General features: G+C 46.6%; 1 protein-coding gene across 1 annotated transcript in view; it reads left to right on the top strand.

The window, feature by feature from the left end:
- Positions 1-9,689: 9,689 nt before the first annotated feature.
- AIF1L (allograft inflammatory factor 1 like) overlaps positions 9,690-24,175 on the top strand; it is a 58,722-nt gene continuing 44,236 nt past the window's right edge. The window contains exons 1-2 of the mRNA XM_066580207.1: positions 9,690-9,846; positions 9,968-10,029. Of these exons, the coding sequence (XP_066436304.1) occupies positions 9,816-9,846; positions 9,968-10,029 (93 nt within the window). The 5' untranslated portion in view covers positions 9,690-9,815. The remainder of the gene's footprint in view (positions 9,847-9,967; positions 10,030-24,175) is intronic.

The raw sequence follows: 24,175 nt of genomic DNA, 5'->3' as shown, positions 1-24,175 counted from the left end.
GTTGTCGGCTACCTCCGGGAGCCGACAGCATGGACCCGTCACATCCTCAGCCCACAGGGCTTTGATCCTCAGGAGAAGCATGTTTTTACGTCCCTGAGGATTAAAGCCCACTTAAGCAGGACGTAAAAAGGCAATAGGGCTGTCACTAAGGGGTTAATCCGTCACAACAGTGACATCACCAAGAACTGGACGTCTCTCAAAAACTGATGAAAAGACCAGAAGAAAATTGGTCCGGGAGGCTTGCAAAAGGCCAACAGCAACATTAAAGGAGCTGCAGGAGTTTCTGGCAATATTTGTTGTGTAGTCATATGACATGACTCCTGTGTTCTTGATATGTCTGGGCTGTGGATGAGGGGGTGGGCGCAAAACAGAAGCCTTTTTTAACTAAGAACAACATCCAAGCCCGCTACATTTTGCCAAAACCGCCATCAAGTCTGCCAGAAGTCTGTGGAGAACATGTTATGCTTGATGAGACTGAGGGGGGAATTTTTGCCTATAATTCCAAAAGGTATGTTTGGTGTAAAGTCAACCCGGCCATCACCAGAAGACCACCAGACCCGCAGTGAAGATGGTAGGGGCAGCATTATGTGGGGGGCTGTTCTACTGCTGGAACTGGGGCATTAGTCAAGGTGGAGGAAACTATGAACAACAACAACCCAAATCATTGCTTCACCAGAAGAAGCTTAAAGTTTTAGAATGGCCCAGCGAGAGTTCGGACCTGAATCCCATTGAAGATCTGAGAGTTGACCTGAAGATGGCACTACACACGAGATGCGCTCGCAATCTAACAGATTTGGAGCATTCTTGCAAGGAAGAGTGGACAAAGATTGCCAAGTCAAGATGCGCCATGCTGGTAGACACCTACCCAAAAAGACTGAAGGCTGAACTAGATGGACATTGTCTACCCATGATGTGTCAATCACAGCTGGCTCCCAATGCACCATCCATGTGAAATAAATACATTTTGAGGAAACCCCTTCCCACCAAGGATGTATATATATATATGTGTGTCCTGGGGTGTGAAGGGGTTAATAATCCTTTTGGACTCGTTTGTTTTTTCATTCCATTCTTAGATTATTAGATATATCTTAGATTTATCATTAACAGCAGTTATTGGCCATCGATGAGTTAACACAACTTACCGTAAGACGCGGCTGGTTATGCGGTGCTGCATGCTTCCTCCTGCCATCCGTTACACACTATCCAGAGCGTTCCTGTTGGCAAAGTCCTTCGATTTAAATGGATTTGCTCATGTCCAAAGACGTTTATGAATGAAAGCAATAAAACTATTGATCGAGTCACTAAGCCCAATTTTCCGTCATGGATATTAAACAGGGCTAGGACTTTTGCTTCCAATACAGATCGCTTCGAGTAACTTTCGGCGTTCCCTGTTGGTACAAAGAAACAAGATCCCTTGATTGTTTTTTCTATGGCTGACAGCTATGAATGCGAGCTCGTATACTGAAATCTGTAAGATAGTAAAGAATAAGGACATCCAGATAATATGTGTCGATTCAGTGTTTTATTCCATCTAAAGTAATTGGAAGTGACTTGCAAAAAGGGCTCTGACCATGTACCATCTCCAGGAGTCATGGGACAGAAACTAATATAATGTAAGACCCCCCTCTAGCCCGGGGAAGTGTAGCAACTCAACATGACATCGATTCCACAAGTAAGTGGAAGATATCTGGGTGGATGTTGAGCCATCTGGATTGCCCCGGGGTATTCCACCACATCACATAAATGCTCACTTGGGCTCTTGTTGGATGAACGCACAGGCCGCAACATTCATAGGGACTTTCCGGAATGCTGCTCCAACCAATTCTGGACAACTTGGGTCTGATGGCAAGCTGCATTATTCTTCTTGTTTATTCCATCATTGTGGAAGGGACATGAAGGGTTATAGATGGTCACCAATGACACATAGTGGCCACTGGTCAATGACGTGAAGGACAAGTAGACCCAACCCATGCCATGAGAACACATTCACACCAATATAGAGCCCCTACCAGCCTGCACAGCGTCTTGTTGACAACTGAGTTTCATGGGGTCGGCACCACACACGAACCCTACCATGAACCCGACACAATTCGTGACTCATTGGACCACTCCATGTATCGTCAGTCCCCTAGAGTCTGGATACAACCTAATGAGCCTAGGTGAGGCGCTGCGTCTGGTGTTGTGGTGATAACAGAGGCGCTCTGGTGGGTCTTGTGATCCCATGGAAGCTAAAGAACGCTGACCTGTGGGATATACATGTGGGGCCTCCTGCACCAAATGTGGATGTGATTTCTGCCGGAATTCACACGGACAATTCTAGACAGATGCCACCGCTTGCAATCAGTAAGCACCCATGAGTGGAGCGGAGCTGTCCACTGTGGATGGTAAGGCCTTGATGACGTATTCTCGGTACACGTGACACTGTGGATGGAGGAATATCAAATGTCCATACAACTTCAGAAATGGAACATTTCATCCATCTAGCGCCCACTATCGCGCCTCATTCCAACTACGACAACTAATGTCACCTTGCTATGAGGACACTGTTCAGTGTCCAACCACATTCACGAGATAACAAATCACAACTTATCCAGATGGGGGCGCTCCCGAGCATCACCTGGGGTAACACCACTTTATCATCATGTACATACCGCTATCCCAGGAACTCAAACACATAAGTGTATCTGTTGTCCACTTTTAATTTACTGATGGCCTATCCTTAAAACAGGTCATCAATGGTAGATTAGTGTCATTCTGTGGAAATGCCCTCAATAGTTTCACCACTGGACAACCCCTTTAAGCCCACAGCCACCGGTTTGTCCTGTTCAGGTTTATATCGATGTGGTCATTCTAGATATATCTGTTGTTCAGTTATGACTGTTTCCAAATGCATCTTGTCTTACCGGTAATAACTTCAGTATTAAGCAATATATTAATTACTATACCACGTATGTTAATTACTTAATCACTTGAGCACTCTTTGTCAAAAAAACAATGCCGCCCCTAGATGAGTTGTCATTTTGCTGCAAAACTGGCCATGCATTCTATCTCAGGCAGATATGTAGATGATGACAGTTGTGGGGATTAGATGAACGGCCTTGCTTCCTGAGGCCCGAAAGGTTGTTCCACCCTTGGCCTATAAAGTTAGTCGACCTCTTCTTCCGCTTGTGAACTTGTTGACCACTAAACGCCTCTACGACGTAGAGAAGAGATATACCCCCGTTAACAGAGTCTGAGAGGGGCGCATTATTGGGATGTGAGAAGCTGGATTGTTGTATCGACGAATTGCCCCCACCTGGGCTGTTTTGCCAAGTCGATCAGGCTCAGGACACCCTTGACACACCATTACATGTACGGCCTCTGACACCCACCATCTCCCCCATTTGCAGGGATGTTGTGAGCGATGAAACTGGATGCTACGGAGTGGAACCGGGCTGTCTTCAGCGATGTATCCGGGTTTAGTTTGGCCACTGACGACGGCCGTGTTTGTGTCTGGAGACCTCGGGGTGAGCGCCTCAATCCTGCCTTTGCTGTAGAGTGACACACTGCCCCCTGCTGGTATGATGGTCTGGGGTTCATCACATAGACAGTCGGTCAACTCTAGTAGTAGTCCGAGGGACAATGACAGCTCAGCAATATGTTCAGGACATTCTGTAGCCACAGTTGTTCCTCTCATGCCAGCAGGATAATGCTCGGCCGCACACACAAGGGGGTCACAGGAGCCCCCACAACATGGTCACACTTCGGGGCTGCCCGGTCGCCAGATTTATCTCCAATAGAAGATGTATGGGACCATCTGGGACGCCAAATTCCACAGCCTACGAGTTTACACGATCTAGAGGCTCAGTTACAGCAAATGTGGAGCGATATGCCTCAGGATACCATACAGAACCTGTATACCTCCATGACCGCCCGTATCACATCTAGTATCCAAGCTACAGGCGGTACAACAGGGTACTAGAGCCTCCATGACCGCCCGTATCACATCTAGTATCCAAGCTACAGGCGGTACAACAGGGTACTAGAGCCTCCATGCCCGCCCGTATCACATCTTGTATCCAAGCTACAGGTGGTACAGCAGGGTACTAGAGCCTTCAAGCCTGCCTGTATCACCTCTTGTATCCAAGCTACAGGCGGTACAACAGGGTACTAGAGCCTCCATGCCTGCCTGTATCACATCTTGTATCCAAGCTAAAGGCGGTACAACAGGGTACTAGAGCCTCCATGCCTGCCTGTATCACATCTTGTATCCAAGCTAGAGATGGTACAACAGGGCCAAACGAGAAATCGCTTATCCGTTGGAGTTGCGTGGTTTTTAGCAAAACTATAAACAAAGCACCTGTCAGCCCACGTAAACAGGATTCCCTCAAACTTTGAGCACCTCCTGTTTATTGTGAATGGATGCGGACGGGCCGGTATGATCACCAGCTGCTTCACCTCCATTCATTAAACGACTAGCTCTCCCGTGTAAAGCAGGCGTGGCCCCTGGGACAGCTGTCTGGTGCTTATACCCCAACAGTTGTCCCTTGTAAAGAGACCTTAAGGGCTATATTCTAGCCTGAAACGCGTCAGACGCATCTGTTATGTATTTCCTGAAGGGATTTTAATTCAATCCAAATAAAGCCGTGTGTTACGTCAGAGCTCGACGCAAAACATCCCATCCGAATGGGACATAATTTAGTGTCCAAAAGAACGAGTGTACACGCAATGTCCTAACACGGAGAACGCAAAACATTTGTAATGGACGCAAGAAGTGGGAGAATGGGAAATCTGACCCTAACCTACTAATGAGATGAGACCCTAACTAAAAGCGGAGCAGTCGCCCTGATGAAGACAACCCCACGTCATGAACTTGGGCGACCCTGAATTTAGTTTACAACAATATATATGGTACGGATGTAAAACAAGCCGCTATGATAGATGTTATGACACCCCAAACAGTCTTAACATAAACTTATCTGACAGTGTAATAGGACAGCACTAGAAAAACCTTCAGACTAAAAGTATAACCAGCGTCCTTGATGAGGAGGAACCAGAATAAATCTATACAGACAGGCACTGATTGGTCAGTTTTTACCATTTTGAGGTCCGTGTGACTTTTGGATTGCGTTTTGTTAGGTTTTTTTGGAGGTAAATAAAAGAAAAATAGCAATTCTGGCATTACTTTTTAAAATTATTATTACAGCGTTCGCCGTGCAGGATAAATAATAAAACATTTTCGTTGTCTGGTTTGTTACGAACGCGATAATACATATTTTAACATTTTCTTTTTGTAATTTACCCATTTAAATCAAGTTTTTGTGAGGAAAAAATGTGTATTTTTTTTAAACTGGATGTTTTTTCTTTGAATTAAACTTTATTGAACTTTGACACTATTTTTTTAGTCCCTCAAGGCCACTTGAAGATGCAATCTTCGGATCACTTGGATAGTACATCGCAATACTTATATAATGTATTTTACTAAGCCTATGACAGCAGCCTATTAGACTTTACCAGAGGGGGGGCCTAATAGACTCAGTTATATGGCAGACATGGATTCCTTCGTCAGGCTTCTGGCTGCCATGGGTACCCATTGTTACTTTGAGATCACACAGAATGTTGATGGGTGACAGAAAGAACCCCCTCCCCCGTCATCTGCTTAAGGCCCGCTGTCCACGGGCGTTTCGATATAGCGCCAGGGGAGAACTAAAGTCACCACGATTTTCCACGATGAACCTAAATCTAAAGATCGCAGCGATTTTCCGCTCGTCTACGTCGGGCTGCGCTTTCCATAGTTATCCTATGTAAAGTGTTCATTGCGTTATCGACATGCGGTTTATCGCTGTGGGTAACCCAGTGAAATATCGCCCGTGGACAGGAGGCCTAAATGCTGCAGTTGCTATTGATTGTGGCGTGTAAGGGGTTAAACTACCAGGATTTGAGGTTTCTGCATTCCTGGCTGTTAGAGCAGGAGCCTGGCTGTCAGTAGTCAGCTGAGCCACCACCTTAAAAAATGTATGTGCAAGTTTAAAGCCCATTAGAGAGGTCAGTAGAAAGGCGTATTGTGGTCACTAAGGGGTTAAGAAGATGCTAGGTTCCATGGCCGCTCAGTTTGCAGTTGCATGCAGGCCCTGGAGCCTCAGTGAGCCCAACAGCTATTGTACATAGATGGTGAAACTTAGAGGACCACGTCCTAGATCTTGCATGAGGGCCCAGGGGCCTTACGTTACACCCCTCAACAAGGCAAAGCATAAAAACTTTTTGACATGCTGGAATCTAAGAGTTTTGCTTTTTTAATGTCTGAAACCTGTTGGCGTTTGTATATATACTTTATAAACAACACAGATGAAGAAGTGTTCGTGTACCAAGTGTCCTAGAAGAAACTTGTGTCGGGTGCCCTCGTCCTTGTCACCCCCCTTCCGCTGCAGGCGTGGGAGATCACGCAAGGCTCTAATCCCTGCACTGAGGATAAAGAGAGGACAGCTCTGACAATCTATACTGCAGCCCCGATTAAAGCGCCTCCAGCAAACAATATTCTGCGCCCTCTGCTCAAACTCCAAGAACTGCTCTCGGCCGGGCGCCAAAATATATGCAAACAGATGCTCACTAATCCAAAAAGTGTCAGATTAAACGTGCGGCCAGGACGGCTCATTGTCATCTCCAGTGCAGATGAGGAGTCAGCTGTGGGGAGTCAGTGATGGATCTGTGAGTCACACCTGATTCATGAATGCTCCTGGCGGAATGTAGATTACAGAAACTTCCGGACACTCAGTTGTTCATGGACATTGTGCTGCATCCATGAAAAAAACAACGAAGTCGCTGACATGGGGGGATTCAGACGCACAGATCCCAACCCGCACCCCGCGACTGTTACTATCAGCTATCCCGGCTTACTGTAAATGGAGCACATGAATTCACCAAATACATGCCGGGTAAAACCAGTAAGCTGCCAACAGGAGGCGTCATTAAGCTTCTCACATACCCCGAATAACATATATACCTCTTGCTGTTAGCCGTTTAGTTGTTCACGGCCCTTGGCGACCCTAAAGGCGGGCTCCCTCCATGTTTTTCGGTTTTGCACTGCTTCTTTCAGTTGTGTGATATCCATTCCTCTACCTTATATACCTCTACACTGTTATAAAGTAAGTATAAGTAATGTATGTACACAGTGACTCCACCAGCAGAATAGTGAGTGCAGCTCTGGAGTATAATACAGGATGTAACTCAGGATCAGTACAGGATAAGTAATGTATGTACACAGTGACTCCACCAGCAGAATAGTGAGTGCAGCTCTGGGGTATAATACAGGATGTAACTCAGGATCAGTACAGGATAAGTAATGTATGTACACAGTGACTCCACCAACAGAATAGTGAGTGCAGCTCTGGAGTATAATACAGGATGTAACTCAGGATCAGTACAGGATAAGTAATGTATGTACACAGTGACTCCACCAGCAGAATAGTGAGTGCAGCTCTGGAGTACAATACAGGATATAGCTCTGGATCAGTACAGCATAAGTAATGTATGTACACAGTGACTCCACCAGCAGAATAGTGAGTGCAGCTCTGGGGTATAATACAGGATGTAACTCAGGATCAGTACAGGATACGTAATCTATGTACACAGTGACTCCACCAGCAGAATAGTGAGCACAGCTCTGGAGTATAATACAGGATAAGTAATGTATGTACACAGTGACTCCACCAGCAGAATAGTAAGTGCAGCTCTGGAGTACAATACAGGATGTAACTCAGGATCAGTAGCGGATAAGTAATGTATGTACACAGTGACTCATAAAAAATAACAATGTTTGCCACTTTCATGCTGTTCCATCCAGTGCAGAATTCTGATATCTACTTACATAGTACAGGCCCCCCTGGTGTTGACAGTGCACATTGATCTGATGAGTGCAGTGCTGGAGGATACACATGCTCAGTCACTCTCCCCACAATCAGTTCTCTGCCCAGTAATCCTCTGTTCACTGCAAGGCATGCAATAGAAATAGATTTCTGGTTGTCAGATAGGAGCAGGTTTTGCAGTATATGGCCGTACAGCTGTAAAGACTCCTGCATTGGAAGCAAGAAAAGACTATATCAACTGCCAGAGGTGAAAGGAGACTGATTCTGTCAAGCAACACAGACTAGCAGCAGCACCGCCACCAACGTGGAGATATGGAAGCAAACAGAAAAAAAGGTATTTTTAAACACTATAAACACTATAAATTTCTTTAGAACACTTTTGGTATGCAAATAATTCATGGGGTAACTTTAACTGTAACTTGGGTATTCGAAGGCATTAAAAGTGTTTTTCAGGCAAAAACTATTGATGACCTATCCTCAGGATAGTTCATCAATAGTTAATCGCTGGGGACCTCGGCGATGATCTGATTGCCCAGCCCAGTTGTCAGTGCTTCATAGGATATAGAACCGGAAGTGGAATTGTTGGCTACACTGCCATTGAAATCAATGGAAGCTGAAGCAGTTATCACAGCTCCATACCCATCCCTGGTGTCGGAGGCAGAAAGGTTCAAAAGTGTAATCGCTGCTTCAGTGCCCATTGATTGTAATGGCAGTGAAGCTAGAGCTAGGTTTGTCTTAGTTCCATGACCAATGTGCAACCTTATAATGAGCCTCCCGGGAATCTGAAATAAACATTCCTTGCACTGTCAAGCAGGTAATGTCCTATGCAGGGGTGTAACTAAAGGCTCAGGGGCCCTGATGCAAAAGGTGAGCTGGGGCCCCCCCTCTATCTGTATCTGTACCCGTACCCATACCTAAACCATGCTGCACAGAGGCATAACTTGAAGCTTCTGGGCCCCAATGCAAAACCTGTAACAGGGCCCCCAACTATAATGCTTTAACATTGTACTGGGCTCCCTATATGGAGAGGAGAGGCCTTATGGGCCCCCTAAGGCTCCTGGACCCGGGTGCAACTGCATCCCCTGCACCCTCTATAGTTACGCCCCTGGTCCTATGTAGACTCTTGGGTGGAGCATGAACTTGTCACTTGGTGATCATGTACTGGCTGTGGCCTCACAGTGGAGTAACGTGGTTCTTGGAAATGGCAGCCTCAAGTTAACTTTAGGGGACTGTAATGGGGTCTAACACCAGGCGCAAGCCAAATGTTCAGTTCTTTAAAAATCTTTGTTACGATGAGCCACCGCCGGTCATAAGAAAAGTCCATTTGCTCATCAAAGCAAAAAGAGTGAAGAAAACTGGTGCCAAGATGGCAGAAGACAGTGGCAGCAAAGATGAATAGACAAATGAGAGGTGAGGAGACACACATGGAAGACAGGACCATCTGAGGGAATGCTATTTGTTTGGTCATCAGTTGTCTAACCCCACAAGACAGAACCCAAGGGGGAAAAACATGGCTACATTCCTCCAGAAACTGTGCCGCTCTTGTTCATGAGTTATTTCCGATATTGCAGCTCAACTCACAACCCATGGAGAAAAAGGGCACAAAGCAGCCATGTTAAGGTATCCATGAGTGCCCACAAAAATGTGCAGAGCCGGCAAAGAATAAAAGGTCACCTTGAATATTAATCACAATTATAATTTGTGTCAGTGAATAGAATTCTAGGTATTTGGTTGCAATCTGTACTTTTACCAGCAGGAGGTGGTATGTTAATGCAGTGGGAAAAGAAGCTCTGAGGATGAGTAAGAAAGCATGAGGGTTGAGTTAGCCGGGCTGGGCAGGGCTGCATACAACAACCAAGGTTTAGCGGGTTCCTGTAGCCATCTGCTCCAGAGTGAAGGAGTCTGAAGCATCTGCATCAAGCGGCTCAGAAGATCATAATCCAGTCTTGAAGGAAGTCCCTGCACACGCTCAGTATGACGTCCAACAACAACAACAGGACCCAAGGTAAAAGCAACTCTGCAAAGTGTCCTAAGAAATCAATGACTGGGTCCAGACACACAAACGTCCTGGGCTGAGAAGTGCTGTGTCTGATTCCCTTATTCTCCCTCTTGTTCCTTGCACACAGGTGGGAAAGCCTTTGGCCTCCTTAAAGCGCAGCAAGAGAAGAGGTTAGAGGAGGTGAACAAGGTGAGGTGGTGGTGGGCACACTGGGTGGCACTGTGATGGGGTTTGGGAAAACTTTTTGTGACTTTCTGTAAAGTGTCTGATGAGGGCACTGTGCTGGGTACAAGTTCTACTTTTGGTCCTAGACCTCTCACCTATGTTGGTTCTGGGACTGCCGGGTACTACAAGGCTTCTAATGCTATTAAAGTTTGGGGATATGAGTGACTTTGCTTAGTACCTGTAGGAGATGATAGGGTGATATGTGATGATATGACATGATTTGGTATGATATCATGTGATTGTATGATATGAGGCTGTAATGTACGGTGGATTGTGGTATGAAATGATAAAATATGGTACGTGTGGAGTAGTAAGCAATGGTGTGGTAGGATATGCTATTGTATAGGATGTATAAAATAGTACAGAATGATATATAATGTTATACCAACTGGTGTAGTAAGGTATGATATGGTATAGTATGACGGGGTGAGGTGATCTGACATTTCCCTAACAGGTTTGGGAGATACAGTTTCGTTGCCTGTTTTTCTTAAAGCGGATGTCTGTGACTTTTACTGAGCTCTCTCAGGACAGGTCATCAATATTTGATCAGCTGGGGTCCACTGCTTGGGATTCCCGCTGATCAGCTGATCCCTGGTTCACTAGCACTGTGGACAGTCCTGGAAGCAGATAGTGCTGTCCGTGGTGCAGCGGCCGGGTTTGGTACTGCAGACACAGCTCCCATTGAATTCAATGCAATATCAAGCCAGGCTGCAGCAATGTTGACAGCACTATCTGCTTTCAGCACTGACAGTGGGCCTGGGGATCAGCTGATTGTCAGGCCCCTGCCAGTGAATGCTTGATAACCTACCTAGAGGACAGGTCATCAGTAGTAAAAGTCCCAGAGAACTTCTCTAATAATTGTATGGTGTGGTATAGTATCATATTGTGTGATATGACATAGTATGGTAAGATATGATATGGGATAGTGTGATGTATAATATGCTTTGGTATGATACAGTATCATGATATGATAGGATATGTTATAATGCAGAAAGGCATATTATAGTATGATGTGATATAGTGTGTCTTATATTGTATATCACAAAATATAATACAGGAGGGTTTAATATAGTATGTTTGGTTGATACAAGCAGTATGGCATAGTATGATGCAGTATATACAATATAGAATGTAGTGTATATACAGCACACTGCCTCACAGAGAGATGCTCAAAATGCGACGAAACTCAACACACAGATAGAGAATTAAGTTCTAAACAATTAATTTTAATTTCCAACAATTCCACGTCTCCTGCCGCCCCGATAAATGGGATGATCAGTAAGTAATGGGGCCACCATGTTGGGCAATACAATCGTTAACCAAGGTGACCAGATTTTCCCAGAGTCAAAGCAGGACAAAGGGGTGTGGTCAGGGGGTGGAGCTTATCCCGACGTGTGATTTTACCTCCATAGTTATAAAAAGTACAGCGCCGTTTCAAAAAAACGACAGAGAGCAAATTCCGCAGCATATCTGCATCCAAAAAACAGTCAAAATCCGTATCATTGCTGCAGATTTTGAGTGTAAATGAGCCGCGTATCCGCAGCTAATTTCATATATGCAGCGCTCCCCTCACCTCCTCCGAGGGCGTCCTGGTGTCAGCGCTCCTTGGCTTCCGGTTCCCAGCAGCCTGTAGTGGCCTCACCTGATCAGGCCGCTGGGAACCAGAAGTCGGGGAGTGATGACTGCGGCAAGCCTTCGGAGGAGGCGAGGGTAGTAGTATGAAATCAGCTGTAGATATGCGGCTGATTTAAAATCAAAATCCACACCATGGTACGGATTTTGGCCTCCTGTCCACGGGGAAAATCAGGCCCTCCGCGGATTCTTCCTGTAGAATCCGTAGCGGGTCACTCCTGCCCCGCGGACATGAAGCCTAAAAATCAGAATACACTCACCTGCTCCGGACGATGCGGATCTTCCTTCCTTTGCGGCCGGATCTTCTTTCTTCGGATGTGCTCGGAAATGCGCCGGGCACATCCGCCGGGCCGAAGAAAGAAGATCCGGCTGCGAAGAAGGGAGCCGCATCGTCCGGAGCAGGTGAGTCTAATTCTGGTAAGGGTCTCCCGCGGATCCGGACGGCTTCCATAGGCTTCAATAGAAGCCTGCAGGAGCCGTCCCCGCGGGAGACCTGCACGAAAATGGAGCATTTATCTACCCGCGGGTGGTCAATGCATTCCTATGGGGCGCAGATCCACATGCGGGTGATCCGCCACGGATTTTAATTCTTCTTTTCCCCGTGGACATGAGGCCCATGTCAGCTTGATGCTGCCATGTGCAGAGTGGCCCCAGTAACCTCAGTAGTGATAGTGATAGTGATGTGTGCGCTGACCTTCATGTCAGGGCTCCAGTTCCGCTACAACAATGCACATTTCGGTCTGCTGACCACAGTCTTCAAATTCCACCCACAGTTGTGGTTTCCCGATGAGTTTCTGCTGCAAATGTTGGAAACAGCAACCAGTTGCACGGAGCTCCACGAAGAAGCCTTGACTGAACTCATCCACTTGATGAAGTGGCTCTCCACAGTGGGTTAAGCAGCAGTTGCCGGTGTGCGCTGCGCTTTGGTTACAGCAGCGCAAAGTAATGGGAGGAGAGAAGCGCGCGTCTGATTTTTGAGTCAAAATCCGCATTAATGGTGTGAATTTTTATAGGGTTTTTGATGTGGAAATACTGTGGATTAGGCCAGACTCACACAGGCGGGTTCCAATTGTGGGATCCTCGATCGGTGCCGCACAGAGGATCCGCTGCAAAACGCAAACATTGAAAGGCATGTACTTGCCCTTTTTCGTTCACACTTGTGGATAAAAATTACGTTTTTCGTGAGCAGAAGAAAAATCATAGCATGATCTATTTTGCCGCGGACGACCTCCTTTGAAGTCAAGGGATGCCGTCCGACCTGCAGCCCGCACGCAATTAACATGGCATATGGGCGGCGGGTACCGGCGTCATCGCTAAGCAATAGCGCGGGAAATACAAACATTGGGAAAAATGTCATATGCAATACAGAAATAGGAGGTACGCAGGGTCGCTGGCCGGGCTCACACCCAGAATCTACTGCGGGCCTCCCGCATGTGGAATCCGGTCCGCCCATGTGAGCCCGGCAAATGCTTTGGAGTTCTCTGCTATGTGTGCGCCTCCCCGAGAGGCGTCTTCACTCCTTTATCTCTATCCAGACACAAAAAACAATGCCACAAAGCAGTTTCCCTGGGCGCGACATTGTGCCCAAGTGGGTGGATTGGTTTTTCATGCCCCAGATCACGTGATTAGGCCGAAACTGCATGAATTTATCAACTTGTTTTGCTGGACGCACCCTGAAAACTGTATAACGCCGGCTGCGTACGAATGGATTTGCATTGTGGAACCTGCGTCGGGCTTCCGCACCGCGGATGTGCAGTAAATACGTTCATAACCTGCTGTGGAAAAGCGCTTCTTCCTGCAGACGAGCGGAAATCATTACAATTTCTACTCACGGAAAAATCGCAGCATGTTCCATTTTTGCACGAATTCCGCGCAGACGATTGAAGTCAATGGAAGCTGTCCGACCTGAAGCTCCTCCGCAATTGACATTGTGGTAAGGTCGCGGTTACCTGCGTCACGTTACCTAGTGACGACACGGAAAAGTAGGGATTTAAAACAAAAACTAGACTGTGCATGTCCAATGGCGAACCACGTGGACCATCCGCAGTACAGGAAAAGAAGATTGGAAGCAGGTATGCATGGAAGCCGGCCGAGCACAGGGTCGGAGTCTGCTGCGGGCTCCCACCTGTTCGTGTGCAGCCAGCCTAATGCTGCAACCAGATCGTCATGGCGTTTTCTCTGTGAGGCTGTAATGTAGTGTGTGATATAATACAGTATGACATGTATGTTGTGTATGGCGGCGGCTTTACATGGTACAACTATCATTGCTCCAATGAGCGATTTTCAGCAGTAGTAGTCCCATGTAAATACGGACCTGACAGGGTACGGAGCCCGTAGTCGCTAGTCGTTTCAGCTATCAGATACAAAGTGACCAGTGAGCGACTTCTCTCTCAGTATGAACAGGCAGTCATTCAAAGATGAAGGGCTGCCTGTTCATAGTGGATGGAGGTGGAAGAGGTCTCCGGCCCGCTCTGCCTCTATTCACTGAACCGCTATCGCCTCTGTGTAAAAGCACGTGAGCAATAGGCGTAGGGAGGGCTGTCAGGCGCAGAAATTGTAGAGCCACCCTGACAGGGGCGTAGATAAACGCTCATGGGCCAGGGTGCAGAAATTCAGCTCTGGGCCCCCCAACACCCAACGCTACTCCCTATAGACTTACGAGTCACCAAGGAACACAAATACCCCGCTATCTTCAACCATACTGGATCAATACAATGGCACATAGTCACTTGTTTTGGCCCCCTTAGTCACCGCTAACCATCTCCGCTGCCCCGTCCCCATCCTCTGCCATTGGAGGTCAGGTGACTGTTGCAGCCTATCAGATCACAGCGTCCCCTTCCGAACTCCTTGCATCACTTACTGTGGCGAGGGGGGCCGGGTTACCATTGACCCCTATAGCTACACCACGGCACCCGTACGACATAATATGCTATGAAGGGATATTGTATGATGCAGTGCATAATATAACACAGGCTGGGTCACATAAATGTAGGCCGGCACCACACTCTAATGGCACCTGCCGATAGCAACCAATCACAGTGTAGCTTTCATGTTACCTCGGCAGTAAGAGAAATAACAACCAATCACAGCACAGCTTTCATATAAACTCAGTAGTATAAGTAGCAACCAATCACAGCCCAGCTTTCATGTAACCTCAATAGTATAAGAAATAGCAACCACTCACAGCACAGCTTTCATTTTACCTCAGCAGTATAATATATAACAACCAATCACAACGCAGCTTTCATGTTACCTCAGCAGTATAAAAAGTAGCAACCAATCACAGCGCAGCTTTCATTTTACCTCAGCAATTTAAGAAATAACAACCAATCACAGCGCAGCTTTTATGTTACCTCAGCAGTATAAGAAATAGCAACCAATCACAGCGCAGCTTTTATGTTACCTCAGCAGTATAAGAAATAGCAACCAATCACAGCGCAGCTTTCATTTTACCTCAGCAGTATAATATATAACAACCAATCACAGCGCAGCTTTCATGTTACCTCAGCGGTATAATATATAACAACCAATCACAGTGCAGCTTTTATGTTACCTCAGCAGTATAAGAAGTAGCAACCAATCACAGCGCAGCTTTTATGTTACCTCAGCAGTATAAGAAATAGCAACCAATCACAGCGCAGCTTTTATGTTACCTCAGCAGTATAAGAAATAGCAACCAATCACAGCGCAGCTTTCATTTTACCCCAGCAGTAAAATATATAACACCCAATCACAGCGCAGCTTTCATGTTACCTCAGCAGTATAAGAAATAACAACCATGTGATTGGTTGTTATTTCTTACACTGCTGAGGTAAAATGAAAGCTGCGTTGTGATTGGTTGTTATTTCTTATACTGCTGAGGTAACATAAAAGCTGCGCTGTGATTGGTTGTTATTTCTTATACTGCTGAGGTAACATAAAAGCTTCGCTGTGATTGGTTGTTATTTCTTATACTGCTGAGGTAACATAAAAGCTGCGCTGTGATTGGTTGTTATTTCTTATACTGCTGAGGTAACATAAAAGCTGCGCTGCGATTGGTTGCTAGGGGCAACACAGACAGATTTTCTTTTAGACAATAGTGTGGTGCCGGCCTCCATTTCCGCGGCCGCCCTGTATATGATGTGATATAATTCAGTATAATACGGTCATATTCGCTACCAAACATCTTTACATCCTAACAAGGACGAGGGCCGAGGTGCCGCCGTGCGGCCTGATAGCCGGAAGAGGTGACTTATGAGGTACCAATCCTTCCCAACGCATGGAGTCCAAGGCCATGGCCTCGGTCCACCCCCTTCTGCGTCCGCGGGAGACACTGCTGAAAACACGTAAGGTTATGTGTGGAATACGCTGCTGATTGTGACGGTCCACATCCCTGAACCACAAGTTACGGATGGGTCATTTACATCACGTGGCGCTAAATATACAACATGACTTCACACGGGACGACTACCGGCTACATGAGCGGCAGACGGCCGTCCCACGGACTGCCGCCCAAGTATCTCTTATGTGCTTTACACAGAAGCCATAGTCATTCAGTGAACAGAAGCAGAGCGGGCCAGGATCGTTACAGCCGCAATGTCACTACGGGCGGGCCGCGGATCGGATGGCTTCTACTGACCTCAATGCAAGCCATGCCGGAACCGCAGTAAAATAGAGCATACTGCCATTTTTCATCCGCAAGCAGAAACGGCAATCGGTTTCCGCTCGGGTACATGAAAAATCATTTTTCCATAGCATGCTATGTAGGATTATTACTGCGGAATCCGGAGCGCAACGACCGCTACAGATGCCGCAGAAAAAATCCGCCTGTGGACGTTGGGCCCAAACAGGAGTCACTCCAAAAATCGCCGATAGTTCTGCTAAAAACCAAGCGACGTGACAGGTTAACGAGCTCTCGCTCAGCCTACATCAGCATCACCTCTGGTGCATCTATACCTTCTCACACTCATCCCATCTCCGAACGTCCTGCCCCGCGTACATGACCCGCGCCAAAGATTTCACCTGCATAATACAATAGCAGCTGAAGCCCTGGACCTGTCAGATGATACCAGCCAGGCGCAGTGTCAGCCATGAATGTATTCATGAGGACTGCGCAGAGATTTCCTGCACCCGGCGGAGGGAGCGCACACAACCCTGTATGGGAGAGCGGGCGAGAAGCAGCGGATAATGAAAACTTCTGCAAATAGCTGGTAGATTCTGTGTTTCAGTTCCTCACTGTTTTCACCATGTCTATTCACTGTCAGAACCACGACATTCTTGATAAAATCTAGATGCTGAAAATCCATACAGATCTAATACATCTCACAGCTGAGGGTTCGTTACAGTGTATCAGCCCAGACAATCTTCTGTGATCTACAGCAACAAAATAAATCTTTCTCCTGTCCTAATATTTAGTTACAATGTATCAGTGAAGTCACCATGTATCAGTGTGGAGGGCACAGAGGACTGGCTAAACTGGATACAATAGTAACAAACCTTCAGCTGTGTGAACAGGACTAGGTCAATAATAAAACAATATTTCATTCTGTGTCAGCGAGCAGAAATCTCGAAAATTTTAAGAAATTGAAACACAAAGGAGGGAATTCATAAACATGTTTATTCTGGCGAAGAAAAGTTGCAAATTTGTACAACTTTTCGGCTTTTTACGCCACGTTTGTAAAAAGTTAGTGGGGCTTGATGGGAACGGCAGAGCCGGCCGCAGCCCATTAAATGCGCTATAATTAACGCCAGAAATTGGTGTAAATTATAATGTAAATCTACAGCAGGTTTTATTTGCCGTAGATTTTTAGAAAGTGGCGCACGGCCGGCAAAGGATGCACCAAATCTAATCCGAGGCTTTGACTTTTTACTAGATTTGGCACGTCTTACTGTGCCAACACTTATCTAAGCCCGGCGTGTAAACACTGGTTTTAGATAAATGCCCCCCAAAGTATATTAAAAAGTTGCAGAACTTTTCCGTGTGCAGAGGCCCGGCCCTTTAATATCGTTTGGGTTATAACGACTTTTAGGTTATGTTCTTGAACGGCGTATACGCTGCACATTTTCCACCACGGATTTGCATGCAGAAAATACACAATGTACTACAGTACAAACCAAGTGGGTGAGTTGGCGAGAAAGCTCATCAATACGCTGCAGACAAAATCTGAAGTGTGAACTGATCTCCGGTGCGGATTGTAAACCTGCGGCGGGTTAATTAATTAATGCTACAACTCTAAATGAGAGGATAAAATCTGCAGAAAATGCACGTATTTAACACGGAATTGTTGCAGATTTTCCAATGCGGACAATAGGTCACATGTACATTGCTGGTGACCAATAGAGAGAGACTTTGCAGATAAGAGGCAGTGAAGCGGTTAACTTGGAGTACAGGGATAAGGAGCGCTTTGCTCAAGGTCACAGTGTTAGTACATGGCAGGATGAGCACTAACCAGAGGAATGCTGCAGGGAAGCGCACCTGCCCACAGGCAGAAGGTTCTGTTCCCGCTGTTCTACCAGGCACACACCTCAAAAGATTACTCCATCCGTCGTATGACTGCATTATACAAACTGTGACATCTGCGTAATGTGACTGTGTACGCCATCAGCTGTGTGGTCACATGACTTGGGGTTCTAATAACTGGGAATACGTCTAATCAATCCATAATGAAAACTTCTGCAACTTTCTAATCGACTTCTTGTTTCATTTCCTCTATCTGCTTGCTGTCACTGAATTGAAACATTTTTTATTTATATCCAGAAGCTAAAACCTGTCCTGGCCTACTACATCTCACAACTGAGGTTTTGTTACAATTGTATCCAGTATAGAGAATCTCCGCCGCAGGAGCCGCTGCCCGCGGAGAATCTGAGCGATTCGCAGCATGCTGCGAATTGCCCACCGCGAGCGGAGAATCACAATGACTCTCCGCTCGTGGACACGGAGCCGGCGCTTTCCATAGCAACGCTATGGAAAGCTTCAGCCCGCTCCAGCCTACGTGATTCGCCGGCAAATTCATGGCAGAGGATCATGTAGACTGGATACAACTGTAACAAACCCTCATCTGTGAGAAGTATGAGATCATGTTTTCAGCCTTTGAATGTAAACAAGAATGACCCCATCCACTGACAGCAAGCAGAGATCTTCAAAGAAAATGTAAGTTGCAGAACTTCATTTAATAATAAAAAAGACTATATGTACATAACATTGGGTTAATTGGCCGTCATCGGTAGATGTTTGTGTAACCCTGTATATAAGGGGCATCTGTCACCGGTCTGCTGGCCGATCGCTCCGCTCACTGGTGTCTGATGGAGTTTTATGGAATGACATTCTGCCTTACAATGCCTGTGGTACTGTATAAGCTATGAATGATCGTAATCATCTTATAAACTAATTATACCTCCACCAGCGGTTAATTCTGGCATAATAGCTTTTAATTATTGACTTACTCATACCGCTGAAACCTACTTGCCCCGCCCACAACCTCGCAGAATGCCATTCATGTAAAGGAGGGTTATACAGTATATAAATAATACAGTGTACTATGTAGCTGTATAGTGGAATGGGGCCGCATTCCTCGTCACCCAGTCACAGATGTGACTAGAAAAAGACTGACTAGGACATAAGTGACTCTGCAGGAATATCGGCCCCTGCGGACAGGAAGCTTCTTGTAGTTGCTGCGGATTAGATGGCGGTGCTGACATGTTCTGATCAGCTGACAGGAAGGGGTCACCAATTCCTGCTGCTTGTAGCAAATTCTGATCTCTCATCAGCACAGAAATCTGGATCCATCTGACCAGGAGATGTTTTTCCGCTTCTGAGTGATACAAGTTTTGTGCCCCTTTTCCCCGTCGTCTGGCATTTCTGTTTTTCTTGCACACAATGCCACTGGAACTAGTCATCTGCTGTTATAACCCATGCATGCGAAGGAACAGCGAGTTGTGTGTTCAGGCACATTAGTCGGAGCACCAGCATTGTATTCGGTTGACTGTGCAGCCTGTTGGTCAGAACGATTCCTGACATCCTCCTCCGACCCCTTTCAGTGATGAGTTGTTTCCATCCACAGAATCCCCTTCTGCTGGATGTTTTTCCTCCATCACACCATTCTCCGTATACTCCCCACACAGTTACATGAGAGAACCCTATGTGCTTGGCAGTGAGACCCCGTCTAGTCCATCACCAATGACCAGCCTGGTTGGAAGTCTCTCCGATCGCTGGATTTTCCCATCTAATGTGAATTCACACTGAAACTGATCCACGGAAAACTTGTTATGTGATTTTATGCCGCACTGCGGGGTCACGGGGAGAATTACCATATAGGGAAGCACCAATCAGGAAAGGGCAGGGGGCTGTAATAAAGGGGCCTTTCAGTGTATATTCACTGTATTGTAGGCCCTGCAAACCAGTGCTCTCCATGATCATCCTGAGCTTCCTTGAATTAAATTTCAGAACTATAGTGAAGACTGACATGGAGTGGATGAGGATTCAATTCACATAATAATATACTGTAGATTTATAGATCCTTTAGAGTCTATAGAAAGCTGGGTGCAAGCACTGAGAGGGTCACCCATTATAAGCGACTAATATAACTCCGCCGAATGGATTATCAGACCCCCCAGTGATTCATCAGGAGACATGTCTTATAATAAACCATATACAGTATATTAATAAAGTCAACCATAGAGCTACAATGTCTAATTACACATTATTACTACTACTAATTATAGCAAAAAGCGCTTGGTGCCCATGAAGCCACAGCTCACTGACTGCACCTTCCCCAGAGCTGCGCTCTATAATGATCGGGCTCCGCCATGCCATTAATTATTAACACATCCCTCCCATCCAGCCTGGGATCACCCTGCGGAATACAGTAAAATTCCATTCTTCTGGCATCATTACCAAGCTTTGGATTATCAGATTCTCAAAGAAAGTTTTATAAAACCGCACAAAGACAAAAGTGTAAAAAAAAATGATGTGATCAAGGGGAGTTTCCTCTGTATCCCTGAATGGCTGAAATGTGCAGCCCTGTGAGTGCGGCGGACTCAGGACTGCAAAAATAGGGGGAATCACTGTGGAAACCAATGGTGGCCATATTGGTTGTCCCCTGTTGTACCGCCTCTAGCTTGGATACAAGTTGTAATATGGGTGGGCATGGAGGCTCTAGTACCCTGTTGTACCATCTCTAACTTGGATACAAGATGTGATATGGTGGGCATGGAGGCTCTAGTACCCTGTTGTACCATCTCTAACTTGGATACAAGATGTGATACGAGCGGGCATGGAAGCTTTAGTACCCTGTTGTACTGCCTCTAGCTTGGATACAAGATGTGATACGGGTGGGCATGGAGGCTCTAGTACCCTGTTGTACTGCCTCTAGCTTGGATACAAGATGTGATACGGGGGGCATGGAGGCTCTAGTACCCTGTTGTACTACCTCTAGCTTGGATAGAAGATGTGATGCTAGCAGACATGGAGGCTCTAGTACCCTGTTGTACCACCTCTAGCTTGGATACAAGATGTGATATCGATGGGAATAGAGGTTCCACATTTTCTGTAACTGAGCCTCTAGGTCGTGCAAACTCGTAGGCTGTAGAAGTTGGAGCCCCAGATGGTCCCATACATGTTCTACTGGTGATACATCTGGTGACCGGGCGGCCACAGAAGTGTCACAATATTCTGGGGGCTCCTGTGACCCCCTTGTGTGTGCGGCCGAGCATTATCCTGCTGAGGAACACATGTGGCTGCAGGATGTCCTGAACATATCCCTGAGCTGTCATTGTCCCTTGTACCACTACTAGGGGGGACCGACTGTCGTATGCGATGGCCCCCCAGAGCATCACACCAGCAGGGGGCAGTGTGCCACCCCACAGCAAAGGACGATCACCGCAAGGTCTCCAGACACAAACACGGCCGCCCTCAGCGCCCAAACTAAACCTGTACTCCGTAGCATCCAGTTTCATCATTCACAACATCCCTGCAAACAGAGGTGACGGTGGGTGTCAGAGGCCGTACATGTAATGGGGGCCGTGAGACCAAATGACCTTCAGCCAAGTGCCTGGAAATGGTTCCGACAGACACCAATGTAACGATGGCGCCCCCTGTCTCTGGATGGCAGACATCGAAACTGTTGGAGCTGCTGGTGCTTGTCTGACGATCAGACGCTCCTCTCTACTGGTGGTCTGTAGGGGGCGTCCTGAGCCCAGTCACCTTGTGTGTTCCCCATCCACGGGTCCCAACACCCCCTAACAGTCTGGTCAGATGCTCATCTCTACTGGTGGTCTGTCGGGGGGTCCTGAGCCTGGTCGCCTTGTGTGCCCTCACACATCCACTGGTCCCAACACCTCCTAACAATCTGGTCAGATGCTCCTCTCTACTGGTGGTCTGTAGGGGGCGTCCTGAGCCCGGTCACCTTGTGTGCCCTCACACATCCATTGGTCCCAACACCTCCTAACAGTCTGGTCAGACACTCCTCTCTACTGGTGGTCTGTAGGGGGGTCCTGAGCCCAGTCACCTTGTATGCCCCCATCCACTGGTCCCAACACCCCCTAACAGTCTGGTCAGAATGGCCCGGTGGGGGACAATTCATGGATACGACCATCCAGCTTCTCCCACCCCAATAATGCGCCCCCCTCTGGTAACGGGGTGAAATCTCTTCTCTGCGTCGTAGAGGCGTCTAGTGGCCAACAAGCTCTACAAGTGGAAGAAGAGGTCACTACACACAAGGAGCCTCCGAGAGCCTCTTATAGGCCGGGGGGGGGGGGCACTTTTAGGGCCTCCGGTGACAAGACAGTTCATCTAATCACCACAACTCTCATCATTTACAGATCTGTCTGAGATGGAACCGCATGCAGCAAAATGACAACTCATCTAGGGGCGGGAGTGTTTTTGACAAAGAGTACATCATATTATACTGTAAATATGGGTAATTATAAAATACACAGTTAATGGCTTTGAGAGGTGATTGACGCCGTTATTCTGGCGGCTTCTCTCAGGAAGAGATTCTTTTGTGAAGTCGGAATATTTGGGATTCCAGCCAGAGAAAGGAGCTGAATCCCAGGAGGATACGAGCTCCCGGTTCCTTATATGGAAAATGGCCATATCCCTGCTTGAGGAGAAAGCAGGGTGAGGGGATAGGGGGCTCGTTTGGTGAAAACCCACAGCAACCAATCAGATCATGGCTTTCATTTTCTAAGTTAGGATGAATAAATAGGAGTTGGTTCCTGATTGGTTGTAGTCTTATATATTAAAACCAGTGCAAGTAAGTAATAGCCCATGGTGAGAGGAGGGCACTGAGAGGAGCCATATTACTGGGGTCACTAAAGGGGGCACTAATACTACTTGGACTAGCAAGAGGGAGCACTGTTACTACTGGGGCCACTAAATGGGACACTAATACCATGTTTCCCTAAAAATAAGACATACCCTGAAAATAAGACATAGCATGATTTTCCAGAATTTTTGAGAATGCAAAATGATTTTTCAGGCTTTTTGAGGATGCTTGAAATATAAGCCCTAGTCCAAAATTAAGCCCTGCTGACAGTTAATTTAAAAAGTCAATTTAAATAGTGTCCAGGCAGCTATACATGTAAAAAAGGTAAACCTTTTTGAACAAAAAATAATATAAGACACTGTCTTATTTTCGGGGAAACATGATACTACTGGGACCACTGGAATAATGGAGGTAAAAGCTTATGTTGTGACAAGCCACACCCCTAAACTATGCCCTTCCCCCCTTTTACCTTGGACGGTATTTTTTTGTGATGAAGGTGTCAACCCTATGTCCGACAAATATCCCAATATGGTGGTCGGCCATCATACCTCTTCCAAAACCTAGTCAAAACTGTCACAAAGTGTTGAAATGCATTAAAAACAGGGTACACTCCGTTCAGTATAGTTATCTGCTTAATTGCGCCATTTCTCTGGCGTTCTTTGTTATTTGCCCGAGTCCATAGCGGCAGACCTGAGCCAACTATGGCTCCTTACCCCCCACATTGGGGATTCATTATCGGGGGCTTTTGGTGGTTATCCTCTTAGTCGGCAGACATATTTAGGGCCGCAAAATGTTATCAGCAAGGAATCTTAATTCGCATCTTTGGTGGCGAGATAGAATATTGGGCTTATCCGTGCTGTTGTTTGTGGAGGAGAACCAGGCAATCCGGTAATCTGCGAAGGCCCAGAACGCGCCAATCTTGCGCTTATAAGGAAACCGCTGTCAGATAAATTCTATTTTTACTTCACGCTGAATTAAAGGTTCTTATTTTTAGACATAGATGAAATATGAAGGTCTCAGGAAACATGCTGTGGTTTTTAGGTGGCGCAACCGATAACCTCTGAACATCAAAATAGCCATCCAGTAACAGATTCTGTGCGACAATCGCTAATGGCCGCCGTGGTGGTGGTCGCCTACCTGCCCGCACATTCTATATGACATATACATCAGCATTATTATTAGCATTACATCCTGCCCCCTACTGCTCTGCCTGTGTCAGTCTTCACTGCACTTCT

Source organism: Eleutherodactylus coqui, chromosome 10, assembly GCF_035609145.1.
Source record: "Eleutherodactylus coqui strain aEleCoq1 chromosome 10, aEleCoq1.hap1, whole genome shotgun sequence".
In the NCBI taxonomy this organism is placed as follows: Eukaryota; Metazoa; Chordata; class Amphibia; order Anura; family Eleutherodactylidae; genus Eleutherodactylus; species Eleutherodactylus coqui.
This window is presented reverse-complemented; position numbering and strand designations above follow the sequence as displayed.